Source organism: Strix uralensis, chromosome 1, assembly GCF_047716275.1.
Source record: "Strix uralensis isolate ZFMK-TIS-50842 chromosome 1, bStrUra1, whole genome shotgun sequence".
NCBI classification, from domain to species: Eukaryota; Metazoa; Chordata; class Aves; order Strigiformes; family Strigidae; genus Strix; species Strix uralensis.
Window position 1 is genome coordinate 123,465,999 of NC_133972.1, and position 19,723 is coordinate 123,485,721.

A 19,723-nucleotide genomic window follows, 5' to 3' on the forward strand; every position below is an offset into this window, starting at 1 on the left:
TACTGCTACCAAGTAGCTTGACCCTGCTTCCACCTTCTGTGTACTTTTTTTTTGAGTTTGAGATCAATCAGGAGCTCTGTATTTATGCATGCTGGCCTTCTGCCATACTTGCTTGACTTTCCATACATTGGAAAGAACTGTTCTTGTTCTAAGGAGGCTGTCCATGAGAACTGACTAGCTCTCCTGGTCCCCTCTCCCTTCCAGGGCAGTTTCACACAGGATCTTGCCAAGCAGATACCTGAACAAGCCAAAATCTGATTGTCTGAAGCCCAGAACTGTAATTCTGATATTTGTCTTGCTTACTTCTTAAAATCCACAGTCTCTGGGTCACTGCAGCCAAGGCTGCCCTCAACCTTCTTATGTTCTTCCTTGTTAGTGGGTGCCAGTTTGAACAGAGCATCTTCCCTAACTGGTTCATGAACCCCTACATCCAGAAATTGTCTTTGATACATTCAAAATAACTTCTGGATTGCTTGCACCCAGCTTCATTGCCCTTCTGGCAGATATTGATATGGTTAAAGTCATCCAAGAGTACCAAAGCTTTCTCTAGTTCCCTAAATAAGGCTTCATTTGCCTTCCTGTTCAGGTGGTCTATAATAGACACCTACTGCAATATCAGCTGTGCTGATCTGTCCTTATCCTTACCTTCAAGCTCTGCACAGGTTCATCACCTGCCCCAGGCCCCAAGGAGAGACTCAGGCACCATCTACAGCCTCAGACCTGGACAGTGGCATCCACCTCCTGGAGCTCTGTCCGGGGTGGGGACTCTGCTGTGCCACAGGAGTTAGCACCAGTAGTCTCCAAAGAATGTGCCCTGCAATGTGTGGAGACCATTGCTGCACAATCTCCAAGTAGCCCTGCAGTCTTGAGCAGAGATGCTGGCCCCCCACCGTGCTCCTGCCATGCTAAGTGCTGCAGCAACCACAGCGTCTCTTGTGCGATGTGAGCAGCATCCTCCCTGATCTAGCATCAGCTTCTCCCTGCAGGAGCTCAGATCTGAAGATGCCAGAGGAGGCTCCCAGCAGAGCTGGAAGCAGAACCCAAATCTGCTGCACAAACTGAGAGCGCCAGCCACGAGCAGCAGCCCCAGCAGCATCTTGGATGCCCTGCTCATGAACTGCCCCACCAGTCCCTCCATTAAATGCCAGGTCCCTGCTCAGCCCTGAATTGCAGCTCTCCCTAAGGAGGAACTAAACAGCGAGTGGGAGCTGGGGGGAGCTGCTTTGGTTGCTCCAGGGCAAAGCTTCCCCCTCCCGTTTCCTGCTCATGAGACCATGAGCTTGCCAGGATGCCTCATGACTGTGATTTACTCAACTGGTGCATGCCATTGCCACTACACGCTCCTACTGCCCCACCGCAGGGGAGAGCTTTGCTGCAGGAGCTGAAATGCACTCAGGACTGTGTTGACAGGGGAGTTACATATTTTTGCTGTAGTTCAAATTACTTACAATATTTTTTCTATGTGCTTTTCTGTGTTTACAGAGACGTATACTTTTCTAATGGAAGGTCTGTTTTGTGCTGACCTGACTGATGAGGTTTTGGTTTATTTTGATGTGCTGATCTCAGATGTAGGATATTCAAAAGAGTAATATATAGCATGAGGAAAGATTCATGATGCAGTTGCCTGAACAATATATACGTTATGATAAGAAAGTAGCGTAAAAAGATATATCATGTGATAGGAAAAAGACATTCTTTTTCCCTAGATATTTTTTTTAAAAATAGCTCTTTTTTATAATGCTTTAAAGATAAAATTCAGCTGCTTTATGTAAGAATACCATGATTCAGAAATCTGTAGAGAACAGGTGGTTAAGGAACACCAAATGATGAATGCTGTCTTTATTGCAGTCATATTTCATTTTTTTCTTGCACTGATTCTTTCTTAGTTGTATATAGAAACAGTGTAAAGGATGTTACTGCTTCTTAATTCTTCCAAGTTCCCCTTTTTATCTCATATTCTCCTTTTGTTTTATTTTGCACAGCATAACACAGCTGGCATTAACTGTGAGAAGTGTGCAAAAGGTTACTATCGTCCTTATGGTGTTCCAGCGAGAGCCCCTGATGGCTGCATACGTGAGTCCTTCTCTATTAAGTGTCTTCTCATGTTGGTGGCTTGGGGGTTTTTTAGCTATAATCAAGGCATGGAACGCATCTTTTGGGGAGGAAAAATGAAAGAGTGGCCAAAAGATGTTGAACAACTGCACATTACTTTCTGTGTTGCTTTAGACCCTTTTAATGATATTCTTCTCAACTTATGTGTCATATGAGCCTAAAGCTTTGGACCAGCAGCAGGACAATAGGAGGAAGTAATCCAGAAAGGGCTGCTGAGGAGATAGGATCACATAAGCCTGGGGTGCTGTTACATACCCCACAGTGAGGAGGCATGACCTCTAGGAAGCCACTCTCATATCCTACCCTCATCACCTTGGTTCTCTTAGCCATCTGATGTACACATGAGATATCCTTTAGCTCTTGGTCACTTGAAAATTTTATTCTGTAGCTCAAAAGGTCACAGGGATCACTGCTAGTATTTTATGCAGTGCTGAACCTAACAACTAATAAATGATCCAATAGGATAATTACTAATACAACATTTAAAAAAGAACTGAGTATAGGTAGGAGTTAAGGGTTGAATTACAAACAGGCTGAAGGAGCCTTGTGACAGGTTGGAGGAAGCTATGGTTTGTTGTGTTTGGGTATTGAAATAAATGGGAAGTCAACAGAGCCGTGGCGTGCTGCCATAGTGTTGCACGTGGTGTGTAAGGGAAGGCAGGTGGAGCGTGGGGCTTAGCCTAGACCATGGAGAGACATGAGTGGATATCACAGAAAAGATAGTTGCTGCAGCGCTGTGGAGTAATAACATGCTTTCTGAATTAAAAAAAACCCTGAACACTCTAAGAAAATAACATAGCTTTATTTCTAAAGGGTATCACAAAGATTAGTTGGTGATATAAAGTACTTGGAAAATAGGTAACAGCATGCAAATGTTAATTCCTTAAATAATGAGTCATTCACAACTTCAGATTTACTATTATAATGCCATTGTGCACTGCTGTACAAGGCAAATTGATTCTTTCCCAAAGAGTGCCTAATTGCTGATATTTACTCAGCCTGCAGTTGTAACTCAGAGCATGCAGAGGGCTGTGAGGAGGGGTCTGGTCGCTGCTTCTGTAAGCAGAATTTCCAGGGAGAAAACTGTGAACGATGTGCTGATGGATTCTATGGCTATCCGTTCTGTGTCCGTAAGTATACAAATAAAAACGTCTCTTTTCTCATATTTGAAATGTGCATTAAAGAATTAACAGTTTTCATTACACTTTACTTGGTTAAAACATCTGGCATTTCAGCTTCACATGTTTACACGTTCTGATAAATCAGTTGTCATAATACTGAAGAGAGTCTGTTTTATTTTACAAAATAATGGTTACTTGAAAATCAAATAGGTTGTGCTCATTCTCACAATTCTGAGTTCATTTAAAACATCTTCATCGAAGCTACAGCCTATCTCTCAGTAAGTCATAAACTCGAGTCCTAAAGCCCTGGACAAACTGTTTAAACATGTCTCAGCGAAAACCACTGGGACTGGGAAGGGAAACATGACTGTAGTGAGAGAGAGGGGAGAAAATGGTTATGTGTTCTTGACACCTCCTAGGATTTGGAGCTTGTATTCCTGATAAAAAAAGCTTGTGGGCTTTCAGAGGATTCTAAAATAAAGGAAAATAATTCTAAAATAGTGCCTACATAATGTTGGAAAGGCTCTCCTGGCAGAGCATAATGCTCTCAGCCATGCTCTCTTGTTTTTGCTGGGCTGCAGGTAGGTGCAGATATGTGGTTGAGGGAAGGGTTCCAGTATGTTTCGGATTTTTTCAGAAGTAGTTGAAGGAAAGGTGTTTGTAAATCCAAAGAAAACAAACATATTAGAAAAAACAATGTGACACAGAACTGCTGAGTGCTTCCATTTATTGAAAATGGTAATAGAATACTATCTAATGCTATTGATTAGTTGAAAATCAGATTTTTACTTTAAAATAAGAAGATCAAAATTAAATGTTGGGAATTCAGAAAATTAAATTCTTTCCCCATAAACAAATGTTATATAAAATAACTGAGAAGAAGATGTAATATCAGCATTGTGTTTGCTGCATAAAAGCTTGTGACTCCATGAACAGATTCTAAAAATGCATCAGTGAGATGTTTTGTGCCCTCAGGAGAAGCGTGTTTCTGACAGTTGATAAAACAGGTGTTGTTATGGGGAAAGTTTTGAGGTCTAACTAAAAGAGAGGTACCATGATAAAAATGGAGGAAGAGGGAAATCGATACAAAACAGAGGAAAAAATGAATATTGTTTGAATTCAATGGCTGTGATAGAATAAAACCTCTCTGTACAGTGCATTCTAGATTATCACATCTCATGTATCCTCTTGTTTGTAATTCAACATTTTTAAGTAAGTTCAGCTCAGGTAGACCTTGATCTAAGTCCCACTGATGTTTGTAGCTCATCAACTCTGGATCCCATCTTAATGGAGGAAAATTTTTTGGGATGTCTTTCTCATTCCTAATCTGGAGGATTCTTAAATAAAAAGCTCCCAAGATGTGCCATACATGTAATGAATTCTGGCAGATCAGGCAGCAGGTCGTGATGCCAAATAGCAGGAGATGGACCTTCAACTGGAAGCAGAAAATGTGAAATAAATATGGACCTCCCTAGATAGCTGTCATAACACTGTCTAGCATGAGAAGGCTTTAAGTACAAAAGGATAGGGAGCAGGGAAGCAACCTGGTAGCATTTCCAAATGGCATCTGGCCTGTCACACTGTTCTTTTGAGAAGAAATGTTTGTATCTGAATTGGAGATCAAAACTAAATGTTTCTTACCCTGTTCCTAACTGAAAGAAAACTAAGCTGAAGTTGGTTACTAGAGTCATGTGAATATCATGCTCTCTGAATTGACAGGAGATGACTTCATGGTTTGTCATAATTTGTAATGAAATAAATGTGTCTGTTTCAAATACACTTCACTGTTTCTTTTGTTTTAAAGGTATTCCTGTATATCCTTCTCCAAATCCAAGCGATGCTATGGCTGGTGACATAATTGGCAAGTTCTTGGTGTTTTTTCCCCACCATTTCACTGTTTTCCCCTGTGTCACTATTTTTGACTGTTTTGGTGGTGCCTGCTCTTTGGTAGAGATTTATGTAGTAATTTTGCCACTGTTGGTATTTATCTTTTGGAGAGACTTTGTTCTTGCCAGAAGTTCATCTTATTGTCATGTTCATATTAAACAGTTTAGTAGGCTAGTTTCAGGAACAGTTATGGAGCAAAATAAGTTTGACCAGCCTCCGGAAAACATCTGCAGAAGAGACTGACCATCTTGTTTGGTGCTCTTATGAACTGATTCATCAAGACTCTGACACGTACAATGTGTCAGATGCTTTGCAGCATAAATCTCTTTCTTACGGCTAACTGGCCTCTGCTTCTGGACTGTCCTCTTGCACCTGGCAAATTGTACATTGCCCTTGGCTGTGAAGGACTTTGATTTCTGAGAGTGCTACATATTTCTTATTTAGCCCACTGCAAATCTGCCTGAAATCCATACAATGATTCTCTCAGTGGGCTTACATTTTTTAAGATATATTATTATATTGCAGAATGGAGACATCATCACAGCTAGTGCTTAATCACAAACATGCTTATAATGCACTTTATAACTTTAAAAACCCTCAAAACTTTTTTCATATCCTAAAATTAACATTCTTCCCCTTTATTTCAATTAGCTTTAATAGAACTGGAGTTTATGTTGGCAAATGAAAAAGTGGTATTTTTCTGTGGGTGTAGCAGACACTGAGATATAAGCAGACAGTACAAATCCATGTATGTATTTACAAGTCCCAATTGTTTTCTTGAAAGTGTCTGCAGTTGCCATCACAGCCCATGAAGCCTCAATCTCCTGTACCACTTATCTCCTTTGTACAGCATCCAAAATAATTGCCCTGGTAGGCCTCTGGGTATGCTCTGTTGTATATCCCCTTCTCTCACATATTTTTAAAAGGAAGAAGAAAGAAAACTCAAGAAATTAATAAACAGGAGAAAACAAATCTTGAGCTATTTACATTTTCAATGAATAGCATCTGAGTTGAAGGCATGAGAAAGGCAGCTGCCTCTAAGTGGAAGCTTCTGTGTCTGATGAAGTTGTAAATTTGTGCTGGCAGACTAAGCATGAATACAGATTATTTTTTAAAATGAGGTTTGTGTGTAAGGGTCAAATAGTTTTGTCGATTCAAGGGTAATAATTACTAAGCACTGGTCTGTTTTTCTCTTCAAAAATACAAGGGGTTGCATGATTTTATGCACTAACTTTGTTCCTTTCTTTCATTTCCTTTTCTCTTGTAACTAGAAGGTGGCTGCAAACCAGGGTATTTTGGCCCCCAGTGTCTGCGTAAGTGCCATAGTTTCTTTGACACTTGGAGGCCTGCGCTCCAGTGTAAATGCCAAGTGAAATAGGAACTTTAAGGTCGTAATGCCGCAAATGTTTTCTTTACAAATGTGCTCTTCAGCATGCCAGTGCCACAGCGCAGGAGTGCTGGGAGGTGACTGTGATGGAAATAGTGGACAGTGCAGATGTCGAACCGGATTTCATGGGTTTTCCTGTGATACCTGTGCAGCTGGGTATTTTCATTACCCCTTCTGCCAGGGTAAGCCACACGTTCCCTTTCGGCAAGCATATCCAAAATACAGACCCAAGTTTTATACTGAGGGATGAAATTCTTTTGCCACAGAGGTGTGTTCATAAAGGGCTCTCCCAAAACTCACAGAAGTCAAAGAAGAAGAAGAGTGTGATGACAGGGGATTTCTATCTGAAAATGCCCCTTTTTCCTTGATTGCTGTCTGCTGTGTGATGCAGCTGTCAGACTTCATTTTGGGGTTGGATTTAGTAACATTGATGAAATTTAGAATACCAGTGGCAACATTTATCTTAATTATCCTTGTCTTTAAAAAAAATTATTTGAGTTTGCAACCTCATTTGATGCATCAAGCTGCCCATTCTGGTCAATACTAGAAAACTGTCTGTTTTTAAACTTCATTAACCATTAACTACTTTCAATAGATATACTACTTGGGATCAATAAATCAGACTCTGAGTGGGGACAGGCGAAGTGTAGTGCTTCAGCACTGATATTGAACCCAGTAGTTACTTTGAGCCAGATTCTTTTGCTCTTTCATTAATGTCTCCCCGATGCTGAATTATTACTGGTGTGGGCAATCAATAAAAGCTGTTATGAATCAGAATGAATTGATGGGAAGATTTTGGTCATGTTGAGCATCAGGGAGTTGCTTTTTCTTTTCTTTTTTTTTTAATTTCAAGAAAGATAAAAGAAGAGAGTCTGCGCAGAGCCCACTTCTGAAATGGCTTTTCTCATTTGCAGTGTGCGAATGTAACTCAGCAGGTACCCAGCCCGAAGTCTGCGATTTTCTTGGGAGGTGTCTTTGTCGCTCAGGGGTAGCTGGACTTCAGTGTGACAGCTGCCAGCCTGGCCACTACTCGTTCCCTGCCTGTCAAGGTAAGGCTGATTAGTGCATGTACAGCATCATACAGCTCCTGAAAAGGCAGACAGGAGTGCTTTCCAGGTACCGTTTTTACAGTGGCTGAAGCAATGTTCACAGCAGTAAATGGGCAAGGGACTCTTATGCTCTACAGTGAAATCCTCATATATTCTAATTCTCCAATTCCAGGCATGTTTCCATAGTAGGGAGGAATTATATAGTCTGGTTTCTCACAGGCTTTTGTTTTTTTTTGCATGGTCAGACTGTTTGATATAGCCTCAGTCAGCACAGCTCTCTTACTAATAACCAAAGGATTTTAAAGTTGTTTTCACATGAGGCCTACAGCAGCAGAGCATGTTTGACTGTTAAGGAACTGGCATAGCAGAGCTGTGAAGCACTAATCTACTTTTGCAGAGGGTCTTTCTTTGGTACCTTGTAAAATGTGTGTCCTGTAAATCTGAAAATTAGAAGCTCTATTTTGCCCTTCATGGTGATTTCTCACTCATTTTAATATCATCTGATAGGCACTGAGCCAACATCAGTCCATGTAATCATGAAACATGAATGATCTTCATAGGGTTTCACCAGTGTACCTGCCACCAAGGACTATCCTGCCTTTTACAAGAGAGGAAAATTGGTCAGCACTGATGAAGTATAACCTTGAATATCATAATGGTTTTGTGTGTGTATGAAGAATCCATCAAATCCTATTTGGCCCCTAGGTTTCATCTGCCTTTGCAGTGATTGAGAGAGAGGCCCTTAATCCTTAGTGAATTTTACAGTGAGAAAGAATATAGAATATTGCTGAGTTCTGGTATGTACTTTCCTGTACAGCTTAGCAAGATTTATATAGAACATTATGATTTACTTTTCTCTCTTATTATTTTTGGTTGTTCGCTATAGCAGTCGTCTTCCTTTTGGGCTTGCGTACTTGTTTATGTCCTATAAACAGACAGCAGAATCCTTTATGCCCTTGCAAAGATATATTATGTTGTGTTACCAACACAATGGGTGGAATAAAGAAATGCCACATGACTGTGTTTCATAGTCTGGAGTAGATTAACATTTTTTAATGAAAAACATAAAATCAGGATTCTGGGTTGGTACATGCTGTTTGGTGGTTTTAAAATACTCTAACCACTTTTTTTTTCTTAGAACTGACTCAGGTAGCAATCTTAAAGCAAATCAAACCCATGTTGAATATGTTTGAACTTTTAACACCAAAAGCTGAAAAGAGACATAAAAGCTTAAAAGAGCACACAAGAAAAAAATGTAAAAGACAGATAAAAATAATTGAAAACAGTGTCAGTGTCCACGCAAAACTGTTGCATTCACAATTGTTCTGTTAAAATAAGCTGCCATAGATTTAAACTTAAACTAATGCAGTATGCTGCAAACTGTGGTGGAAAGTGAGCAGTCCAGCCTGCTACTCATGCTTGGCGTTGTCATCTTCAGTAGATCTATAACTTTTTGGCTGCTGCAGCTAGAACTAATCTCTGTGGTTTTGCCTTGTTGAACTCAATAGAAGCTTTATTCAGTAGGAGTGATATCAAGATAAAGCCTTTAAACAATTCAGTGTTATTAAAATGAGGAGAGAATGTTCAGCTGGGGGTGGACTCTAGTGTAGGTGATGTTTTTGGAAGCTTCAGTATTTGTATTTCTCTTATACTAACTTCCTAGCAAGCCCTGCGTCTTTCCAGGCGTCTTTGAAGGAAACACAGCAAAGTCAGATGTCTTTGGCTGCAGCAGAAAGAGGAACCGAAAGGGGGAACCAGGAACATGAACATGAAACAGAAAGACAGTGTTTGTTTTATATTTCTGTCAGTCAGCCATTTCTGTCAGTCATAAAATCCAGGTGATTAACTGCAACACTTCAGCTTGTACCTGGGGCAGCTGGGATTCCCAGACGGTCTCCCATTCATGTACCTATAAAGTGTCACCCTGTGTAACATTCAGCATCTTTTCAGTAAAGTAGCACGTCTTATCTGTGATAGAGCTGTTAGCCTAAAATAGTAGTAACTCCAAGAGAAGTTTGTTGTTATAGTCTGACAACAGCTTTTCTTATAGTCTGACAACATGCCTTGTGTATGTATGACATGCAGATTCCTGCAATGCACTGCTTGCCAGCTTGTAGAATTAAGATGTCAGCAGTTTCTACCTTGTGCATCATTTATTTGTGCATCATAAACTTGTGCATCATTACTAATAAGCTTCTTGTTAGCCATTAGACTTAGCCCAGCTTTGTGTATGCTGTTTCTCAGAGGTTATTTTTTAAAGATGTTAAGTACTTCTCTCATGTGATGTTCTTTCCATTGTAAGATGGATTTCTGTCCCTTATACATGTGTTTTGCAAGGCATCAAACTAAATCTCTAAACTGTACATTATAGAATTGCAGTAAGAAACTGATTATCAATGGTTGAGAAGGCAATTACAGGATAAGCATCTATTTCAGGATATTTATTTTTGGTGGTAAAACTATGGTTCAAAGGTAACTTTTTTGGCAAATTCTGGTTTAAATAACTGCTGGTTTAGACATGTGTCTGTCAGGGTACTTATTATTTTTTTTCTCTGTGTAGAATGTAACTGTGATGCTGTTGGCTCAGTGGAGAATACATGTGGTCCTAGAGGTCAGTGTCCGTGCCATAGTAACTACACTGGACTTAGATGTGACCAGTGCGCTCCAGGTTATTACAGCTATCCCAGCTGCCTGCGTGAGTAAAAGCCTTTCCTCCTTTTACGGCAGTTTCCTTTCTTGTTTCTACAATACAGAAGAAAATACATTTTCTCAAATATATTTCCATCTAAAACTACCTAGGTAACCGTGATAGTTTTGTTCCATCCAAAGCTGGCAACAGTAACACTGAATATCCAGGCAGTGGCCAGGCTTCCTGGCAGGCACACACTCTGGTAGTCCTCCCTGGCACATCATTGCTGTTCCTGTGCTAGTTGGATTAATGTGAGCGTGGCAATGTTTGGCCTTGATGCAATTGTATCTCTCTTTTAAAATATGAAATCTAAAGCTTAGGCTGGATGGTGGGCATTTACCTTTATGAGTTCTGGCTCACTCAACTTACAGAACATAAGCTGTGTTTCAACTGATTTGGGTTTCTAATATTTGATATGCTGTCTTGTAAACTTTTAAGTAAGTGCATTACTGTGTGCTCTTGACATGTGCCAATATTGCACCATAAATCCTAGTCTAGAAGGGCTTGACTCTGCAAATCTTCCATCGTATCAACAATTGTTCCTGCCCAAGTGGATCAATTGATCATGCCCAGAACGTGTGTACAGGTTTTTCACATTAAGCAAAGGGAAACCTGCAGGCTCTGTCACTAAAATCAGCAAGTTACTTGATCATCATGAACAGGACTGATTTTTCCTAGAAATCAAAAGATTATTAGTGCTAAAAAAGGAACGTATCCTCAGAATTCTGGTATTACTAATCACCACAACCACAGCAAAAAATAATCTGTCAGGTTTGTTCTCTCTCTTTAGGAGACTGGCTACTACTTTACTAAAATAATTGTCATTAACCATTTCACCCTTAGACTCTATCTGAGCAAAGATTAGGCCCCTGGGCCGTAGCAGCATTGTTCTTTTTTGTGGTGTTATTCTTATTTACCATGTGTGTGTAAATCATTGCACAACTGAGACCTTATGTAGAAATCTGAAAGAGTAAGACCGTTGCATGGTGTATTTCAAAGCTTGCTTCTGGCCTCCTCTGCCCTCAGATCTGAAGGTGTGATGGGCATACAATTTTATATTCTATATTTCACCATCAATGTTTTTAAGTGCAGGTCTAATTACAGAATTTGCCCTGTGCTTTCTATAACCATCAAGAAAGCAGAAAGCCAAAACCAAGCCTGCTCTTAGGATGGGACAAAGAAGTTGAGGAAGAGAGATTTAATACAGTTCCAGATAATCTTACCCGTTTCTGTCAAGAGCAAAGGAAGAAGACAATATCAAGACAATACAGGTCACCTCAAACTCATAGGTTCCAAGCAGGGGTGAGGACCTTGCGAGCTATTTATTGGAAAGAAAAATGAAGAACACTCTAGACAAATACTATTCAAAGCCTCTAACTAAAGTTTTGGAAAGTTGTTGCTTGTTACCTACAGGGTAAACCCTCCCACCACTGTCTGTGTTTGTTGCTGTGTAGCTTGTCAGTGCTCTCCCGGCGGTTCCCAGCACAGCACGTGTGAGCCGGCATCAGGGCAGTGCGAGTGTCAAACGGGCGTCACAGGGCGACGGTGCGACAGATGCCTTTCTGCAGGCAACAGTTTCCCCTACTGCAAAGGTAACGCTTTTGGGGGAAAATCCTCCATTCTGATTCAGATCGCCCCCGTTTTTATTGCAGCGTTCTCTGGGGCAGTCTTCTGTGTGCAAAGTTTTACAGAAACCCCCTGAAGCATGGGGAGGGAGGGAGTGACATATCAGGAGCGCATATTAGATGAGCTTATTTGTCATTCTGTATGTTATTTCAGGAACTGAACTATAAGATTAAAACCTTTTTTTTAGATTATGTTACAGGAACTTAAAGTTCTGTAGGTTTGTGCTATATTTTTCCAAGTGACTACCTTGCATACTAAACCAAGGCTAAATACACGTTTGAAAAATCATTATTAAAGGCTTCTGTTTGTCTTGAAGTTTAAAATATTTCAGTCCCTCCAAGGTAACCGTATTAAAAAGCCCTTTCAAACTCACACCTGCTGCATTTTACTTATGCACTGCTACATTCCACAACTCTGTTTTCAAAAGTTCTTTCAATGTATTCGTTTTTTAATTTCATAAAGGTGTCAACAGTGAATGTGACCCTTCAGGTAGCGCTGGATCTCATTCCGTAAGTATTCTATCATTGCAGCTAACAGTACATGTTAATAATTCATGTGCCTTTGCTGAATTCATTTACTTCATTGCTCAAGTCCTGAAGCCTGCTCTTAGACTGTGAAAGCATTGCACAAGCTTATTTGCAGAGTAAGAGTGGAAATAAACTTTATGTTTTGTTCTTTCATCATACCAGTGCAATTAGCTGTTGAGGGTGGGGTTTTTCATCTTTTGTATATAGAATATGCATACTGTTTATGTCTTGGTCTGCTAGAACACTAATACGTACATGGCATGTAAGCCTATGCGTGTCTGAAACACCTTCTGGTTCTGGGTTGCAAAAGGCCATTTCAGCATCAAATTGTTCTTGAAAAAAATATTATCTCTTTGTAACTGTTGCTGTTCCACTATTATTGTTATTAATACAGTGATGGTTATTAGTAGTAGCAAATTACCAGAAATTGCAGTCATTGCTAAATGTGTAGCAAAGAAGACCTAGAGGGTAAGTCCGACTGATGGAAGAGGCATCTATGCAGGCTTATGTATACAGCTGTGTATGTCTTCCACCAAGAAAATAAGGCGTAAATATGAAAATTAATGATTATTTGTAAGGAAATTTTTTAAAAACTTTTTGCAAAACAGTTAATACTTCAGAGCAGTTCTAATAAGGCTATAAAAGAATCGGAAAGCACGTGCATTGTGACTTTTAGAATAAATTAGATATGGAAAAAATACACAGGATGGAACAATCCTGTGCTGGTAGTATGAGACAGAAAAATCTAAGTCTGAATCAGCCTCCGTTTCTATGGATCTGTAAAAGTCAGTAAACTGCATGAGCTGTCAATAATGCTAGGTTTTTCTTAGTACTAAAGAGCAGTATGGTCTTTATGAAATGAATGAATCCATGTTAACTGCTTTCTGTCATTAGGGCTATTGTCAGTGTCTTCAGCATGTTGAAGGTCCTACCTGTAGTAAATGCAAACCGTTGTACTGGAACCTGGCCAAAGAAAACCCTGAGGGGTGTACAGGTATGGCTTCATGACATAGTTCTTTGGCTTATGGAATGTATTATTCTTTTGGAAGTCATCTTTATTTGCTGTCTCCGTCTTTGGTGCTCAGTGACTTTCTTGTTAACAGCATGTTTTTCACGCTACTTAATTGTAACACCAAATTACCCATGATACCAGCAGTTACTTTTAGAAATTAGACCGTAATTTCATGAGTGCTTGCTAGTGCTGGACCAAGGTGTGCTCTGGGTTACAGTGATTTGTACTTTATGTGGCCCTATGGCAGTTTTACTGGAGCGAGACAGGATTTCCGCTGTTAATGCTGAAACCAGAATTTGTCTTATTTATTAGAGAAAAAGGTGCTTTTTCATCTATTATCATCTCCTAGCTTGTAGAGGAGTAAAAAGCCTTTTCGTGGCCTCAGGGTGTGACAAATCTGTTATGGTTTGTGTCTATATAATACCAATCTGTGTGCAATTTTCAATGTTTGCTAACAGCGAGTGTGTGTTTTTCAGGCAGATAATAATTAATTTAAAGATGAAAAAGGATAAAGATAAAAAAAGGTAAAGATCTTTTTTCTCCCCAACTATTTGGGGTTCCAGCACAACAGCCACCTAGTTGGGATGAGTAGCCTTAGAGCTGATACCGATATCATTACATCTTTGACTCTAAATCTTTAAATGCTGTACAGTCTAAACATCTCCTCAAAGATTAATTACTGGACCTTTCATGTAGTTCATCTTCTCTGCCTTCAGTCACAGAGTCAATACAGGGTTTCACCAAACCTCTAGGTCAGCATAGCTGCTTCCCGCAATATTTGCTTCATTTATATTTCATATGGAGAGTTGAACTGGTTCCACAGTAGCACTGCAGAATAGAAGATGCCAGTCAGGCTTAAAGACACTGTTTTGCATCAACTGTCTGAATGTTTCTAAGAAAGAAAACAATTGTAAATCCAAACTCAAGACTGTTTTTGTTGAACACAAGTCAGAACACTTTAAAGCACACCACTAAATAGTAAAAAAAAAACCCACAGAAGGCCTCATTCTTTCTCCATTGTTTTTTCTTCTCACCTTGTGCCAGTATCCATCTGCTATTCTGAACCTGCTAGAGTAAAATCCACCTTGTGGCACTGTTACTCAAAGTTGCAGATGCAGGGTGGTGGGTTTTTTTTCCGGCAAAAGTATGTTGGAAAAATGAAGTGCAGATTGTCTTTTTTTCATCTGTGCAGCATGCCAGTGTGATGTGAGTGGAACACTAAGTGGAGTCGGAGAATGTCAGCAGGTAAAGTGAAATTAAAAGAAACACATTAATTAAATTGATTTTTGTAAAGATAAATTGTTGTAACATTTGGTAAGGTGGAAATCTTAGTACTGATTATTGCTTTTGGACATAAAGTGTCTGGTTTTATGCAGCAAAGAAGCAGTTTTATATCCTAGTGATGTATAAAAGTTCTGAAAAATTTTCATCATCTTGAGTTTATGTATTTTCTAGTCTGTTCATTGAAGATGATAAATGACAGAAGTTATGTCCAGATAATATTTTTTGTTGAGATTAGAATGTTTTTTCTCTTTAGAATTAGAGGAAATTCAAAATATTGTAAGATTAAAGTTCTGAAAAAGGTGTTGAAACATTTTTGATGAAATTGTTCTCTTAACAGGAAAATGGGCACTGTTACTGCAAATCTAATGTTTGTGGAGATTCCTGTGACACTTGTGAAGCTGGTTATTATGCTCTCGAAAACACGAATTATTTTGGCTGCCGAGGTAAAATGAATAAAGGACATCTCTAGTAGCACATTTGCACTTAGTACAGAAGTCTTTAGAATTCCCTAGGCTATATTTTTTAAATGTATATATTGAATCACTTATGTGCACAGCATTTTGCACTACTGCTTGTAATGGCTTGTTACCCCTGTAACTCCTCCTGTGCCTTCCCAAGGGAGCAGGAACAAGGCAGATGTTACCACTGTGGTTCCCAGCCATTTTGTGGCTCACTCACGTGAGGAAAGGTGTTTCTCTTGGAGTTCATTGTCCTTCACCTCACCTTCCCTGGTGCCTAATTTACCACCACTGCCTGAGGCTTCTCTGTCAAAGCTGGCAGTGATATCACACCAGGATGCTAAAGCTTGTTATCTTATCAAATAAGATAACTGAGAGTCATTCCTCCTCTCACTCCTTCTCCTGAGTGGTGGGGCCAAGGGTGGTTGATTTTCCTGCAAGTGTTACCTGTAAGAGTGCTAGCTGTCTGTGCTGCTTAGCAGTTTTGTAAAGTCTGCTGCTGCAATAAAATCTTAAAGTGTTACAACAGATACTAGCTTGATTTTTTTTTCAGGTATATTTGTGTATTGCTTTAGCCCAGGGCTCAATCTGTTTTGAAGCAGAGTCAGATGTAGCTGTGATGTGGAGAAAGTGGTCCTTCTTCTGAAGGATACTTGCTCTGCCATGTGTTTTCAGTGATGTAGGGCTACTTCAACAGTTCCCTTCCCTCCTTGTCCCCCCGCTAGATTTAGGTTTGTTAAAATTATTGACAGCACTTTCACTGACTTCAGTGTGCTTTACACCTGTCCAGGGTTGATGCAAGAGATTTATTTTTAAAGCACTGAAGTACTTCTGACAATCATTTAGTATGTACAAAGTTAAAAATAATCTCTACTGTATCAAACAGAGCTTTAATGCCTGATGTGCAAACCAAGAAGCTAATGAAAGGGATCTGGTTTCACAAAGGTGTCAAATACAATTATCCTTGATTTCAGTGAGATTACAGGTGCTTAACATATTTTAGGAAACAGGATGCTTTTACACTAATATGTAAATACACGTTTAGGAACTTTCCATTTTTCAATTCAGCTTGAAATTTTTGGGCTAGATGTACTCGTTCTTTAGTATGATGTACTATATCTTGTTATTAGGGGTATCCTTTAGTTTGTACCACAAGTCCTGTCTCCTGTAGAAAATCCTTCAATATTGTTGGCTATTATATGAACACATATGTTCTTGTTGTGTGCAAGTTTTGTAGGATAGATTAAATACTGGGGTACCAGACTCTGAAAAATTAACATTTTACAATTTTTGCAAGTTAGGTTTTGTGGTTTGTTTTCTTTTAAAATAATTATTCATCATGATATTGTTGTAGAAATTCTGATTTCTTATCAAAACATTTGAATGGCTGTTCTGCAAAACTGTAGACCTGCATTTAGTAATATGGCATGGCTTATTACTTGCGATTTTTTTTTAAAATGGCTTTTGTCACATTCCAAGGAGAAATAAAAAAAACAACCGTGAACATGGGAGGCCTGAAATAGTTGCATCTTATGCATGTGTGTTAACATGTATTTGAAAGAGCCTGAAGGGAGGGGAGTCTGAAGGGCTCCGGAAGGAGGAAACAAGTCATTAATGGTGTTTTCTTATAATTTTTATAATTTTTTTTTTCTGATGGGATATTTGGCTTGTGCTCTTTGCCTGACAGGCTGTCGGTGTGACGTTGGAGGATCCCTCAGCCCGGTGTGTGCTGAGCCCTTGGGTGGCTGCCGGTGCAGGGCGCACATCGTGGGGACGGCCTGTCGGGAGTGAGTCTGGCTGTAGCTTCTGATAGCTTGTGCTTCAGCATAGTTCTTTTCTGCCCACAAGTCCCTTGCTATCTTTTCACGTGAGATTCTGGATTTGTTGATAAATAAGCTGGTAAATTGTATTAGTTATTGATATTAATTTTGCTGGGCACTTTCCTTCTGTTAAAATAACAGAAGAAATAACATAAATAAGATTTTTTTACTTGTTTCCTTAAATAACCAATACCTATTTTGCAATAGTATTGCATATGTATCTGTATATCTATCAAGAGTTGTATAGCAAAATGTATGTAGGCTGTAAAAGCTTCTGGAAAGAGAATTCTCATTACATCCATCTTATCAGCTGTCTTGAATTTATTAGCTGCTATCAGGATTCCTCAGTCAGTAGGTCACCTCCCTATGTATGCTCTTTAGATGTAGACCATACAGCAACTGGTAATTCTTTGTTGTTTTTTTTCTCTCCTTGAAAGGCCTGAAAAAAACTATTTTTTCCCTGATCTGCACCACATGAAGTTTGAGATTGAAGATGGTACTACTGTCAAGGGAAGGGAAATTCGATTTGGCTATGATCCACAGGAATTTCCTAGCTTCAGTTGGAGAGGATACGCCCAGATGTCCTCTATACAAGTAAGCTGGTATTTTGTTCAAGGATTTGGGGTGAAAACATAGGTGTATGGTATAAATGTCTCTGTAGTACTGCTATGTGTGTGCAAGGTCATGGAGAAACCAGAAAAAAGGACAGGATCTCACTAATCTGAACCTTTTGGCACTGTATCACTGTTTGGATTAGTAAGTCTTGGTATTATTGTGAGTTGGTCATTGCTTGTGCAAATATATGTTCTTCAGAAATGTTCTTTGAGGGTTTTTTTGGTGAGAAATACGTGTTTTGCAGTAGGTGTAAACAATTGAACTAATAGCTTTAAAGCCTATAATATTGAATGCAGAAATTCTTGTCGTGCCAAGGACAGTGGAAACAGCAGAAGCTTGATGCCTGGCTAGATAATTTGAATTACACAATTCCTTGGCAGTCTATGTCCATAAGATTTTCAGGTACTATCACAGTGCTGTCACTGAAGTCTTCTTACACTTGCAACTTATATTGGGTGAAGAAGAGAAAGGTGCCACTTTTTATTAGGAATTATATCTTTGCATTACACAAACAGAAAAATGTGTGATTCAGTAAAAGAAGCTGTGAAGAGGAGCATATTGGCAACATTTATTTTAATCTCATGACAGTCTACAAATAAACTAAACAACAGCAGTTGTAAATCACAGGAAGAAAGTTACCATAATTTAATTGTGTGAGAAGGGACTTTGGGCTGAACTGCTGAGCAAGTAAACCAGGATTTTAAAGCATTAGATTTGAGCAGTAAATGGGATTTGTTCACTTTTCTGGTATAGTTGTGTCCAGCCTCCATAAATTGTCCAAGGACTAATGGATCACTATAGACTGAGACATAAGCGCATAACTATTGCACAAGCATAGTGATTTCCTTTCTGTTCTTCATTTTTTCCTCTTCCCTCTTTGTTCTTTTGTTTGGTTTTTTTTCATCCCAGAGCTCATATTTGTTGGATCTTCAGAGTTACTCCACATTCACAAATAAAGGCAACTCTCCAGTAACTGATTTCTTAACTTCTGCTTTCTAACTCAGCTGCTTTTTGCACTTCATATCCAGTGATACGGATTTTGTATATCCAGTGATTTGCATTTTGTAAAGAGGTACTGAAAAGGCTTAGTCTCTAATCTTGCTAAAAGTGTGTGGTTTTTTGCTTACCTGGATAAAGCTTTTCACTCATGTAAGCTCCAGGCCCTCCTTAGATCCTTGCATAACTGAGATAGTCTGATGTTCTTCATTTCAAGGAACTTTGCTAATTTTGACATAGTGTTTTTGTGTCTTGCAGGACCCTGAAATAATCCTCCTGACATTTATTTTGTAGAAGACAAATAGTGTTACCATATCTACCACACAAAAGGCTAATGTAACAACTATTTGTGAAAAGAAACTATTTCAATACAATTAAAAGTTTTTGAGGTGAAATAAATAAGCTGTGTGTGACCTCAGCGGAGGTCACTGGTGCTCTGTCATGCTGTTGACATGGTTGTCTCATTATAGATTGAGAAGCTGACAGTCAGGCTCTGATTTTAAAGCTCTGGCCAGAGTTTGTGACAGAGCTCAGAGAATAATTTCTACCCATTCTCTCCCTTTGCTTGAACTCAGGGACTGACATCTCTTCCTCCCTTATTCCTCACTTATCTCTACTTTCTCTCTCTTCACTGTGTCTTCTAGATTTTCCGTAAAATCTTAGAAACCATTTTGATAAGTCTCCTGAAGCATGTTTCTTTATTTCTTTTGCCTTTTTTTTGTTCATATCTATTTTTTTTATTCCCTCAATGCCTGCCCTATCCATGTAGTATCCTTCAGAAGTCATCCTTCTCCATTTAAAACAACACATGTAAAACCTTCCCCTACTTATTTGTATTTTCCATTCTGGTCCACTGCCCTTCTGCAGTCACCTAGATTTTAGCTATCTAGTCTCTGTAGATCTCTCAGCCCTGTCATCTGTCATATGTCTATCTTTGCTTTCTGCTTTGCTTTTCTATTAAGGTGGAGGTCTAGGGGATGATGATGACAGAATTGAGGAATTTACATTCAGAGTAGCGTATGGGAGCTGGCATTCTTGCATTTATTGTAGCTTTCAGGAGTAAGAGAAAATGAGGCTTTGTGCTCTGTTCTCAAATGTATGGAACGGAGAAAACCTGTGTGCATTTGGGGAAGCAGAATG

At 39.3% G+C, this 19,723-nt stretch overlaps 1 protein-coding gene across 1 annotated transcript in view; it reads left to right on the forward strand.

Moving 5' to 3' along the window:
• LAMA3 (laminin subunit alpha 3) overlaps positions 1-19,723 on the forward strand; it is a 119,517-nt gene that overhangs the window by 32,565 nt on the left and 67,229 nt on the right. The window contains exons 9-20 of the mRNA XM_074879676.1: positions 1,983-2,073; positions 3,111-3,242; positions 5,038-5,094; positions 7,422-7,556; positions 10,117-10,251; positions 11,700-11,837; positions 12,334-12,380; positions 13,293-13,392; positions 14,603-14,655; positions 15,032-15,137; positions 16,840-16,939; positions 17,410-17,566. Coding sequence (XP_074735777.1) covers positions 1,983-2,073; positions 3,111-3,242; positions 5,038-5,094; positions 7,422-7,556; positions 10,117-10,251; positions 11,700-11,837; positions 12,334-12,380; positions 13,293-13,392; positions 14,603-14,655; positions 15,032-15,137; positions 16,840-16,939; positions 17,410-17,566 — 1,251 coding nt within the window. The remainder of the gene's footprint in view (positions 1-1,982; positions 2,074-3,110; positions 3,243-5,037; positions 5,095-7,421; positions 7,557-10,116; positions 10,252-11,699; positions 11,838-12,333; positions 12,381-13,292; positions 13,393-14,602; positions 14,656-15,031; positions 15,138-16,839; positions 16,940-17,409; positions 17,567-19,723) is intronic.